This window comes from Ptychodera flava, chromosome 19, assembly GCF_041260155.1.
Source record: "Ptychodera flava strain L36383 chromosome 19, AS_Pfla_20210202, whole genome shotgun sequence".
Lineage (NCBI taxonomy): Eukaryota > Metazoa > Hemichordata > Enteropneusta > Ptychoderidae > Ptychodera > Ptychodera flava.
The window spans coordinates 15,449,691-15,463,385 of record NC_091946.1 but is presented as its reverse complement, the minus strand read 5'-3'; the positions used below and the strand labels follow the sequence as shown (position 1 = coordinate 15,463,385).

General features: G+C 41.9%; 1 protein-coding gene across 1 annotated transcript in view; it reads right to left on the bottom strand.

Annotated features, from left to right (window-relative positions):
• The window catches only part of LOC139118677 (alpha-N-acetylneuraminide alpha-2,8-sialyltransferase-like), a 45,444-nt gene that overhangs the window by 18,117 nt on the left and 13,632 nt on the right, over window positions 1–13,695 (bottom strand). Inside the window, exons 3-4 of the mRNA XM_070682095.1 lie at window positions 12,958–13,102; window positions 10,765–10,877 (exon numbers count right to left, since the gene is read on the bottom strand). Coding sequence (XP_070538196.1) covers window positions 10,765–10,877; window positions 12,958–13,102 — 258 coding nt within the window. The remainder of the gene's footprint in view (window positions 1–10,764; window positions 10,878–12,957; window positions 13,103–13,695) is intronic.

Sequence of the window (13,695 nt, the reverse complement as noted above, 5' to 3'; positions counted from 1 at the left end):
ACCCCCTAAAGTACATGTGCCCTGAAGTTTTTTCAAGCACCTCCCTCAAATCAACCACCCACCCCTCCATGTTTGTGAATACTGAGTTTACATCAGGGTAGATACATATACAAGTATGTGGTCATACAGGATTGGTTTCTTTGGAAATACACCAACCGCTATCAGAGTGTAAACTCAAGATGCGCGCCTTATTTATCACAAGAATGACATACGGTACTTAATGGACAGATACCAATCTAAATTGATAAGTACCATATCACATCCTTCAGCCGTCGTGATTGAAGACTGAAATCATTAAACTAATCAAAGGAAAAGCATCTTCATGTGTGGCGTACTTTTAACTCATTAATCTCCAATTTTCTGTAGGAACATTAGATTTTGCACAATTGAACGGCTTGCTGAAAATTATTGTACTCCAATAGAACACCAATCGCCCGGGATTCTGTGGTAGCCATGGTTACGTGTTGGCCAACACGTAACCATGGCTACCACAGAATCCTGTCTCTGCTTGATAGAGCTGGGTACTCAGTGATATTAAATCTGTATGACTCAGGTCACTTGAAGTTCAAACGTAAAGCAAATGAAAGCACTCCCATAACTGTAAAGAGAATTTAGGAGCTCTTACACTTTTACTTCCTTGGCTTCTCGGTGAAGTGAACAATATTTTCTAGTGACGTTTCAGGCAATTACATGATACACTAATCTGCAAACCGTTCTATCAGACACAGATCTTCACAAAACTTTTCTCGTACTGAGTCATTCACTTCTGTTATCCAGAGTGGATCTGTCCTTTGTGACTTTCTTGGTACACTGGAAATTAGAGTCGGCGTGATTGGAATTTTCAAAGCAAATGGTGTTCATTTACATCAATCTTTCCCTATGCTGACATTTCCGTGTTCTCTCATTACTTGTGAAGTAATCTATTGCCTCAGAGGGAGAAAACTGTTTCAAAAACACCGACAAGCCATTTCCCGGCCACTAATTGCAACCATGGCTTCCAGCAATCTTTAAGTTCCTTGTCAATTTGATTATACCATCATAATCCCCCTGAATGATAATTAGTTGGCAACCGTGGTGAGAATTGCGTTCTATCAAAGTTGCAAAGAAAACTCTGTATGAGCAGTCGAACACACGCCAAGAATATGAAGCTACACTGTTACCATGGCAACCAAAGTAAAATGTTAGATAAATACTGACTACGGTAGTACTTTTGAAATGTACAATGTCAAAATTTGAAAATTTATATTACCAAAATTGAGATACTGGATTTTGTTTAACAATATACCTCCGCACTTCTACGAGACATGACTTTCTAAACACTGATTGAAACATTATCGAAATCTATAAAAAAATTGATATTCATCTTGATTCTGTACGTATCGTGTACAGACGAATAGTTGCATATTAATTTATGAGTATCTATGAACACTCTAGCATTTCGAGGAAGGCATGTATCTGACACGACCATTACTCTGACAAATCCCCAGGCAATGACAAACTGCTTCTCCGCTATGGTAAAGCCTGACAAATTATCTCCAAAATCTCCTAAATGCCTTTCATTAATCTTGCCGAATTTTGAGTCATTAAAACTGTCAGGATTTGCAAGCATTCATCAATCTGCTGGTAAAATCACAGTCAGCCACAGACAGAGTTTGTGGTTGCGGTGAAAAAAAGGAAAAGTCAATTTTGGAGAGAAAAACTCTTCAATCAAACATGAATGCTACTCCTTTAGTTTGCTTAAATTGTATCAGAACTGACTACACATGTTATATTTGATTTTCTTGGGATGAGAAAGCTCAACCTCCTCACCCCCACCCCCATCCCCACCAACCAAAAAAACCAGCCGTAACCACACTGAATATGTGTAGTCTGAGGTAAATTAATGGAAGGAATTAAGAGAGACCTGGGTACGTGTTTGTTAACATTTTGCCATGGAACTGCATTTTGCCAGAGAGTTGGATGGGGTTGGGGAGTGCAATTACTTTTAAATTGCTGTATTTTGCAAAAACAAACAGTCGCTTTTGCTATTAAATTGCTACAATTGGTCCATGATATAGCACTGTGATCATTCGACCACTGCCATATAAGGTATTATGTTTCCATTCGGAGGAGAATTTGCTACATTAACTCAAAGGTCACAGTTGCTGCTCAATTGCTGTAATTTGTATAAATGGCCTCAAATCGCTACAAAGTGATATCATGCACAGATAACTACATCTAAGCTGTGCATTTGCAATAGGGAAGTCTGTTAAATGGTGTATAGTTTTGAATAAAAAATCACACTTAAAAAGGCAGGCTGCCATTGGAACTGCACATGTGCTGATTTCTTCTTTACAAAAAATGTATTTCATGCGGAATATCAAGATATACATCACTTAAACATAGCTGCAACATTTAAATTTTACGATATTCATTGTTAACAAACACGTTTTAACTTTCATCAATCAGCAATGTACCCTAGCAGTGTTTACATCGGTTGTAGGTGTCCCTGGCAACCTTTGAGTAGAGTTCGGACATCCTTCCCTTAAACTAGAATTTAACTTGGAGTGTATTAACCCTTTTCCTGCCAAGTCGGTGAAAATCCGCTTGAAATTCGGTGTAGCTAGAATCTGAGCAGCCACGGCCGTTATCCTGCCAAGGCGGTGGAAATCGGGCTACTTTTTGGTACCCCCTTTCCTGCCTAGTCGACGGAACTACGTGGTAGCAAACCCTTGCTCGCGCTAGGGGTCGTTCGAGGACAGGTTTTGGGCGAGGAACGGCGTTTGCTCTCGAAATGGGTTCACAGAGAGTCCAACGACAGGGAAAGGTGCGGAAGCTACCCAGCCAGTCCCCCACCCCGGTGGGGGACTGGTTTTTTTGGGGGGGACGAGTAGCGTACTTGGCAGGTTAGCACGGTGACGTATTCTAGCGGAGTTTGGGCTAACTTGGCTCTGAGGCACTACATAGATTGCGGCCAAAATTGACCGTCTCGGCAACGCTAATCTGTAAGGCAACCGCCTAAGACCGCCTCAGCTGGCGGTGCAATTTTTTGCCAATGGTGCGAGACGAAAATCACGGACTTGGTCCTGATTGACGGGAAGTGCGGACGGATTTGACGGACTCGGCTTGATTAGTCCCTGACATGGAACTGATCCGAACGGACTTGAGCGACATTTGTGAAGGGTAACCACCGCTTTTAACCGACTTGTTACCTTCTCGAAAAGACTACCCACTCAGATGTCGGACGTTGTCGGCTGCAAGCTGTGCAACGAAACACACCGCCTCAGCCTTGCCATTCACGAACATGGCCTCAAAATTTGATACCATTGTTCACCGACTTGGCGGCTGCGGTTAGGTGCGTGAACCGTTGTTCACCGACTTGTTACGCCTATGTTGTCCCTGTGAAGTTCGGCTAACGGCCGAGTCTAACGGGAGTTGGCAGACCTGTGTTTGGTTTATACCGTAGTATGACCGACTCAGGTAGAGGTACCTGTCGGTATATTCCGAGTTTTACGCACTCGGGCGTCAATGACGGGTCGTCATCACCGCTGATGACGTAGACGTGCTGGCCACGTTATTTGAAGGAGCCATGTTTGCCCAACGGACGAGGCCGAGACAGCTGTTGACAATTTTGGCATCCTTCATCTTTGACCGCCTTAGTTGGGTAAGCCGCTCGGCAGGCGAACGTTATGACCTAAACAAGCCGCTGAAGCACTGTTCGTTGCCGTACAAGAACGAGACGGCCAGTCCATTACTGCTTAATGGGCGATCTGTCGGGTTGGCTTGTCACCGACTTGGATGACAATACGCCCTGCGCAGGCGTACTTAGAAGGGACATGAGGTTAAAGATACGGGTTTCCCACCCGTACTAAACATGGGCTTGGGCCAACGTCCTTGGGTGGCAGGTGCGCATGCCACGTACCCAGCTGGACGGAATGTCAAGTGAGATGCTAATGACATTGACTATGTTATGCTAAGTGCTCGAGGGATTTGCATCACAAATGAGTATTATTAGCATATCAAATGGTGCGGACAGGCAATTTACATGACGGGTAGGAATGTCAGCGCCGGTTGGTGGACTGATTGCCGTAGGTCCATTATAATAACAGGTGGATGCATATATTAACACCCCTGCGTCCAATCATGTCCAGGGCTTTGTTTCCCTGTGGCTTTAAAAGGGAGGGACCTGCTAGTCTGTCGACACTGTTCCAGACATGAGCTTGACAGACCGCAAAAGTTTTCTGAAGGCGAGCAGACGACTGAAGCTCAAAGATGCAGAGTCTCCGGGCGGTAGTGGTAGCGATCGTTGTGATGTCCCTAGTAAACGTTCTAAGAAGTCGGGCAAGAAACGCTCCCGTAAGGCGAAGCTATCTCCGGCTGAAAAACCCAGTGGTAAGCGTAAACGTAAGACCGATCGTTCTGCCGATGAGGATGATGACGGGTTACCGGTCGCCAGTGGTTCTCACCCGGCTGCTCCGGGAGAGACTACACCTGCAGAGACTACATCTGCTCTTGTGGGAGATACTTCACCTGCACAGACTACGTCTGCTGCTGCTAGTGAGACAGTGAGTAACGAGACGGCTGATGCCATTGGTTCTCCCCCGGCTGCTCCGGGAGAGACACCACCTGTTGCGTGCACCATGAGCCCTCATCCTGCGTCAGGAGAGGTTCCTGTGCCCAGTGCGAAAGAGCTTGAGTCCTCGTCATCAGCAGAGGCTGCCCAGCCCGCTCCTGCCATAGTTTCGTGTGCTGCGATGTCCCCGCCGAAAAAGATAGTGCGAAGGGTTCGTTATCAGGATAGCCCACCTGATTTTGAGCCAGATATGATCCTTGATGCCGCTACGGGCGAGTTCAGGCCCAGACGCCCAGACGACGGTGATATCACCGCTGAGTCCGACTCGGAGGTTGACGAGGATGCGGCAGAGGACGATGACTTTTATGACAGGCAGTATGTAGGTGAGGCAAGCTCTGACGACGATGATGACGTTGCTGCTGTGTTGGCGGAGGACGACACCCCTCCTGTCTGGCGGATGTCGGAGACTACCGATGCTAATATATTTGAGGAGACCGATTTTGACCATGAGAGAGGACCGACTTTCACCTTGCCCAGCCACTCCCGTGAGCTCGATTACTTTTTTCAGTTTATTACAGCTACACTGATCAGATTGGCCAAGGACGAGACTAATAAATACGCCAAATTCCACCAGCGATATATCGCTAGGAAAATAGATAAATACTGGCGTAACGCTGACTACCGAGAGGTGCAGGCGTTCATTGGCGTCTTAGTCTGTATGGGTATCGACCGTAAATCATCAGTGGAGGATTATTGGTCTAGCGATCCCTTTTGAGAAACCAGGGTATTTCTATACTGTGATTACCCGCAGTCGCTTTCAGCAGCTTATGCGATACTTTCATCTGGCAGACCCAGAGAACGATCCACGTCGTGATCCTGATGAGGCACGCCGCCGACGTCGGTGTCAGGAGGATCCCCTTTATAAAATCAATCCATGGATGGAGCCCATAGTTGACCGGTGCGTAAATAATTATAAGATGGGTAGAGAGATCTCCATCGACGAGGGCATGGTGCGATTTAAGGGCCGTTCTAAATTTAAGCAGAGATTACCGCATAAGCCTGATCGAGACGGTTTCAAGATATGGCAGCTGTGCGACTCCACCACTGCATACATCGCTAACTTTGCACCGTACCTAGGTGTGAAATTTCGGGATCGGAACTGATGGGAGACGGCAGGAGCGAGGTGTGGTGAAAAGAATTACGATGGAGCTGGTCCAGCCATTCTGTGGATATAATCACAGCCTATTCTGTGATAGCCTGTTTAGCACGGTCGTTACTGCTAGAGAGCTGATGGAGACCGGGATCTACATGGTCGGAGTTTTAACCGCCGTAATCGTCGCACCATGCCCCCTCAATTAATTCCGCCGGGTAAGAGGAAGCGCCTTCCTCTGTCTGTTGGGGATATAAAAGCCACGACCAGAACGGACTCTCGTCTTAACATCACTGCTTATCAGGATAGTAACGCTCAGGTGCTGATCTTGAATACGGTCTATCCACCCTTGGAGTGCGTGCCAGTGGGGGAGGGAGACGAGCGGCGACAAGTGCCTCTGTCGCTGTATAATTATCGCCGGTACATGGAGGCGTCGACCGAGCCAACCAGAAGCGCAAGTACTTTCACACTGGGCGCAAGAACCACAGATGGTGGACATATCTGGCATGTTACCTGATGATGTTGCCCTGGTAAATGCATATATATGCTTCAAGCATGTACACCCTGATAGTAAGCTGACCCATAAGATGTTTCATCTGCGTGTCGGGAAACAACTCATTGGCGGTTATTGTGGGCGATCGCAGCCCAGTGTGAGAGAGGTCGAGGCCACCGTTTCTCTTGCCTCGTACATAAATCCACAAAAACAGCCGATGCACGTTGTCAGCCGTTTGGAGGGGCGGCAGAAATGCTGTAAAGTATGCAGCAGAGAGGGTAAGACCACTGCGAGCGGACGACTGTCTGAGATGTCCAAAGGATGTAGTCTGTGCGGGGTTCATCTTCACGAGGGCGAGTGTTTTGCGGCTTTTCATCATCGCATGATGCTACGAGGTAAGAGGAGCGTTGGCGTGCAGACCTCTACTCACACAGCCCCGACGACACCCATCAGCAAGAGAACCCGACGTAAATAACGGACAGGGGACAGCTTCGCCTAACAGTGGCTTGACTGTATTCTTAACACGGACCATGATCACATTTGAGCACGGTTGTGCCGTTTGTTTGTGCTTTACGATCCCGCTGATTGTAAATTGAAACACGGATTATTTTGTACAATCCCTGATTGTAATCTTTGTAACACGGACCATGCACTCGGACGTCGAGACAGACTCTGAGATTTATTATTCGGCATAATGTAAATTATTCCCGAATAAAATACTATCTATGGATCGCATATTTTCGTTTGTTTTGTTTAGACGGATTATTTTGTACAATTCCCCCTATTATAATTTTTGAAACACGGATCTGCCACCCCGATTGTAATTTTGAAACACGGACCATGCACTCGGACGTCGAGACAGACTCCGAGATTTATTGTTCAACATAATGTAAATTATTCCCGAATAAAATACTATCTATGATCGCATATTTTCGTTTGTTTTGTTTTTACCCCCACTTTCGTTTTTGGCAGATCCGTAAGGACGCTATAGTAATGGATGAACGTGCGTTGTATCACGTGGGAGGGGCACAGCCCAACGGAGGCTGTGCTCCTGCGACGTAGACGTTGTACCAACCATCTGTCGTTTGGGTTAGTGCATAGAGCAGTTGCACTGTCCAGAGCTAAGGTGGTACAAAACTGCACCTTAGTAACAACTGCACAACTAACCTGTTAGGAAACGGTAACACTAACGAGCTAAGTGTGCACTGAACTGGCCAAACTACGTACACGCCTTCCTTCAATGGCGGAGCTATGTCGTTGACACTACGTCAAAGCAGACTGCACTGTGCGACTCTTCCAAGTCGTTCAAAGTACGTGGCCAAGTGACACAACCCAGGGGAAACAGGACAGGTTTGAGGGTGCTGCCGCACCCATAGCACTAACCCCTGGGTCTTCTACTAACCTACGAGAGAGGTGAAGTTTCCCCGGTGTGGCCGTGCGTGCCAGCGAACGAGCTTTACTTCCGCAAAAGTAAGCTAGAAAAGGGCATAAAAGTGCACGTCCCCCGGGGCAAACAACGCCCGTGACCTCGTCATTTTCTGGACACAACCTCATCAGCGGTTGCCCCTCTATACGGGCATGCAAAAATTTTTGAAGTCTAACACGTATATGGTCGGTAATTGTACCCCGAAAATGCGGTATTTTCCCGCCAAATGCCTGGCAGGAAAGCGTGCAGGAGAGCCTATCTTCTGTAGACACGGAAAAGGGGGCGGTTTGCTGACTTGGCAGGATAATGGACAGGGGCGCTCGGCAGGAAAAGGGTTAAAAGTGTAGGTATGTTTTATCAATCAATATTCAAAGTGTTAACATGTTCAAAACAAACAGACATAAATAAAATGCCATATTGGCACATAGTTATAAACACTTCCAATAATTCAAAGTTATATGACCATTGCTATCGTTCTTTACGACGCAGAAAAACAGAAAAATCTCAAGGCATGATTATTTATGCAACAGATGATCCCAATTTGTCTGGGCACAAAACATAAGTCTGAACTTTTTGAAAAAACTAGATGTAAATCATAGCATAGCAAACAAACGACAGATCATTTTGAAATAGCATCTGCTACTGAGACTGAAGGCAAGTTGTTCAACTGCTGGGAATCTGTACAACGAGAGGTCGTAAATTAATTCTGTCCATCTGTTCAGATGGTGCTCGTGATATATGCCATATATCATTTCATTTCAATTATTTAACTAATTATCCTTCATTATCAAAAGCAATTCTGTCAAATAATTACTAAAAATCCATTCATACACCATAAACCCACTCATTCACGCAGTACATATCAATTTCATGCAACTTAAATCCAAACGTTTCAAGCATAGCGTTCTGGGCATGATTGTCGATAAACGAAACATGCTCTTGCATACAATATTAATAAATGAATTTGCAAAAGATGGGTGATATTGTACCTAAGGCGTGTAACCAGATGGTACTTCATTCTGTAACAGTTTTAGGTTTGTGTGACGTTTTCAGAAAGTATAGCAATACTTGCTTTTCAAACTCAATCTACCGGTGAAATATTGTTTGACTCAGTTTGCCAGCTCAAAGATAACATTAATATATTACTTTATGCCTGCAGTACAATCATATCGAAGAATAAGAAAGGTTATATATACTCAAGAAATTAATATTTATGAAAATGATAGCTCTTTTCTAAAGAGAAAGGATCATTGCTTCAAGATTATGGATTCCTTCTTTCAAATTCACTTGTTCCAAGTATTAAGCACTGAGCCAATGTATCATGTGCTTTTAATGTTAGAAGTGCCCGTTAGCAGAAAATATACTGTATAGTATGATAGCATAATTCTTATATCATTCAAACTGGTTCAGCATTAATATTAAATTTATGTCCTCCTTCTCTACAGAAGATAATAAATAATGGAGATAAATCCTTTTTTGGGTTATCCCACAATGCATTGCTGTGATTATCAGAAGCTGCACACGCACTTAAAACAAAACAATGTTTTTTGTTGTATACATATTGTATCGTATTGTCCAGTAATATAAAATTGACAATGTTAAAATAAGTTTCGTTCCTTGTACAGTCTGGGATGAATTTATCGTCTGGGGAAGCATTAGTCATAAATGCCATAAATAACCTCATCCTGTCAAGAAAAGCATCATAGAGTCAGTAAAAGGAATATTTTTTTACAGTCAAGTGATTTACATTTTGCGAAAATGCATGCACAAAGAGCCTGCTGATAATTGCACATGAGCTTTAGCAATACACTAGTGTGAACTTTATTTGCCATTTACCAATTACAGTGACTGTATACCTCCTGTACTACTGAAAGTATTTGCATATTTCAGCCAGACATAATTGAGATAAAAACTTACAATCAAGTATTTGCGATTTTACATATGCTGATTAAATTTAGCATGTTAATGTCAATATAGGTTCATTTTCTTAACAGTGCACAACATTTTGTTTTCTTCAAACAAAACACACTCAATTGTCAGTTGTCTCATCCTATTACTGTGCGTTTCACCTAGGTACTGCAACTCAGCGTATGAGATGACACAATCCACGTACAAAACACACGATTAGCTTGGTTATCACAGACACATTTCAAAGCCACCGACTCGTCGATTAATTACAGTTAACCAGCATGGGGCAGCATCTGTCTGGACTGAGAGTTAAGCAGTTGACTAGACTTGATCTACAATGCAACTGTTTCTTTTACAATTTCAGCTAAGAGTTCAAGGGTGAAGGTATTCTCCACAGAAACTAATTATAAGCCACACATTGTGGATCAAGTGTATCACTCAGTCCAGACTGCGGCTGCCCCATGCTGGTTTTACAGTAATTAATCATTGAGTCGGTGACTTTCAAAATTGTGTCTGTGATACCCAAGCTTATCGTTTGTTTTGTACGTTGATTGTGTCCCTCTCATACGCTGAGTTGCGGTACCTAGGTGAAACGCACTGTAGTAACATGGCTACAGAGTTTCACTGAAATGCCCATTACTTTGCTGGTGACTTGTAAATGGTCAACAAAGTACACTGCTCTACTGCCATTTAAACTATCTTGCTTCCTGATATTAAAAAAAAATCTTTGAAATAACCCTCCTTCCCAAACTTTCCTCACAGTTCATAGATCCTCTAATGCTGTTGAAATAAACAGCTGTGAAATATTTGGAAAAATGGAAGGTGTGCTACTCATTAAGAGATTTCACGGTACGCCAAATCTCCCATGTACAAAGGTGATCTTTGCAGCTGATGACAACATTAGATTTTGGGCTTTCTAAATCTCTATAGCTTCGCCTCTTTTAAATTTGATGTGACAAAACTTAATCTGCTGTGATTTTTACCAATTAGCGGCTGGTGTCCAAATCTTCAGCATCATTAAAGTGTAGAAAAAGCAGTACCTGCATTAGTTAATGCTGTCCTGAAACACTGTGTTGTTGTCAACATCATAGAACACGATATGAGGATAATGCTCTCTGTTCAATTAATGGTTAGGTTGGGTTGGTAAACAATGAAGATTGGGGTGACATGGGTCACATACTGGATGATCTACATGCTGTTTCAGTCTTGTACAGTTCATAAGTCAGCTGACATACCTGATAACAAAATCGGAATCATCAATCGCCTGGCCACACTTACTGCCCAGGAGAATCCCACTGCTCCCAACAATGCTGCATTTCTTGAACGTGACATTTGAATATGGCATGACCTGGTGTAGAAGGAAAATCTTGTAATAATCACAGAAACATGTTGTGGATAACACTGTTATCTTGCCGATAAGTTTTTCTCAATCAAGCCTTTTTCTCATTGCGTTTATTTAGGTTTGTGTGCTAGGGCACATTAAATGTCAATACAGCTTGCCTCAAGCTCATCCAAGTCAATGGCTTACACAGCACAATAATTTCAATTAAATCACTACTTTATCCTGAGCCAGTGGGCAGGAATACGGTTACTTCTCCATAAGCTATGATTAACTTTCTTCAAAAATTCAGCAGCAGCACGGAAATTCAATTACTTTTCGCAACTTTATTGCCCCAAGTCAGTTCTTCCGTTTGTTTTGCTCAAGTTTCAGACAGACATATCCAATTTTGTTTTTCTTTGCCATGAAATACAGGTACCCTGTTAAAATCTACCATACGATCTCAAAAACTAGATTCAAAAGGAATAACAGTCATAGTACCTTATACGCATATTTTATTGTAGTTACTGTACAAGAAACTAAGACGTCAATCATTTGTTAAATCAGTACTTTGCAGTTGAAGGTATCTTTTGCCAACGATCTTCCAGTATGTATCAATAAGTTCTTGCAAATAAACCTGACTTCCAAATTGGTAAAAAAACAGCATTAATGCCTTAAAATGGGCAAAAAAAAATCATTTGATTTCAAATTGTGAAAAACTGCATCAAGGACTTCAAATTGGCAAAAACAGCATGGACATGGGTCCTGCAATCAATTTCATCAGAATCTGATAAGAAACTTGAAAACCATTGTTTTGTTTCCCTCAAACATTGCAGGTATAAAATAAACTATCATTAAATCTTACTTGAAGTATTACCAACATCATCAAAAAGCACCAATAAACCAAGTTTAAAATGTTTGGACCAAAAATGAAAAAATCAATCCCCAAAGTATTAATTTATGCAATGTTTATGGTCATCAATAGGACAAATTATCAGCAAGTCATCCTTGGCAACTAACATCACTCTCATGTTTCATTTTCTCTTTCACCTTGGTCCTGATTCTTTTATCTTAGGTACTACATTTTTTCTCTGTTATTGGTACCTCTTTTACTATACTGTGCTCTAATTAGAAAAGGTATAAACCCAAAGTAACTGTAAATCGAAAAAGACAAGTTTTTCTTAACAGCATCTTAAAGTGTATCACTTTTAATATTTATAAAATCACAGTTTATTGTGCATTCCCTTTTACAGCTGTTTCCAATCTTCCAGTGAATTAGTTAGAGACGATTTTTCAGCCTACACCTTTTTTTCCCATTTGCAGTAAAAACGTAATTATCAGCCATCGAAAATTTGATCAAGATCTGCAGAGAAGCCAAACTGCTCGCTGGTTTAAAGTGAAATGAAAAGCGCTTTTGCTATGGCTTTTAATTTGAAATGGAGCAGCATTAATGGTACCCTGTGGACAGTGCTCGCAGATTGAATGTAACAAGATACACTCTATAAAACATGCAATGGGCCGTAGCAAAATTTCTGAGTCGCTCATTTTTAGTAAGTCATTTCACAGAAGCAGCATGCAAAACCAATACTTCAACCTCCATCGAACTTTATTGCACACATTTTAATGCTTGGACGGATATTGTGAGCAAGATTGTAAATTTGCACAAAAATTACCCCTTGATGAAGTAATCAGCAATAAGGCTTCTGTTTTCCTTTTCCATTGCAATTACAACACATTTCATTAAATTCACAGCATGAATAAAACTCTACAACTTTTATTATTTATGTTAGAGAAATACTTCAACTATTTTCCCATTAGAACAGGAAGAATAATTAATTAAAATTGTTCCTCAGAATCACCATCCCTACTAAAGCTAATCAGGAAATTTTTGAAATTGTAGCAAATATGTACTTCTGTATAGCAACTTTTCAGCATGTTTTTGTGCATATTTTTACAATATTTTGTTTTCTTCTGCCAGAAAAATGCAAAGAACAACACAGTTTCTTTCTCTGGCCTTACTAAAGTATGGACTTATCCATCATTGGGGAAGAGTCCATTTTCAATAATAGGGGTTGGAGGGCCAAGGGTTATGAATGAAACTTTGACATACCTCCGGCAAAATACTGTGTACTTGTGTGGTGATGAGGAGTCTCTTTCTCGGTTCACCCTCGTACGGTAACGTTGTATTTCTCATCACGTTTTTTTGCGTCGCCAGGAATAGCTCACTTGTGTGACATTCTTGTTCCAAAAGATTTCTGCAGCCAAGGATACCGAAAAAAAAAAAGACTGTCTTGTGAACTCATTTGTCAGACAAGAAAATTCTTGTGAAATATTATGGAGTTTTAATTAGTTTGATAGGCAAGTCTAACATAAGTTTGCAATTATATCAAATTTAAATCATTGAATTTACTTAAAGGGAAACAGTCGTCGGAACTGCGCCTGTGGGAGTTTCTTGTTTACAAACAATGTATTTCGTTCACTATATCTAGATGCACCTCATCATCATAGCTGCATTACATTTAATTTATACGATGTAGATAATATGACAGACATGTTTTAACTTTCAACAATCACCATCGTACCTTGGATACAGTGTTTGCATTGATCATATGGGTCCCATATATGACCTTTGAGCACAGTTCCAACAACTATGAGATAATGATTAAAGTCATCATGAAAATCATTGAACTGATGGTAAATGTGTTAGAAATACATGTAATTCACTATAAACAGTATTGAGAAAGAACAAGAGTTTTTTTCACTGAATTTTTACAGGAAAAATCTGTATTCACAAAATGTACAGTGACTGTTGGGAGCACAGATATAAAGTCCATAAATTGATTTAGTC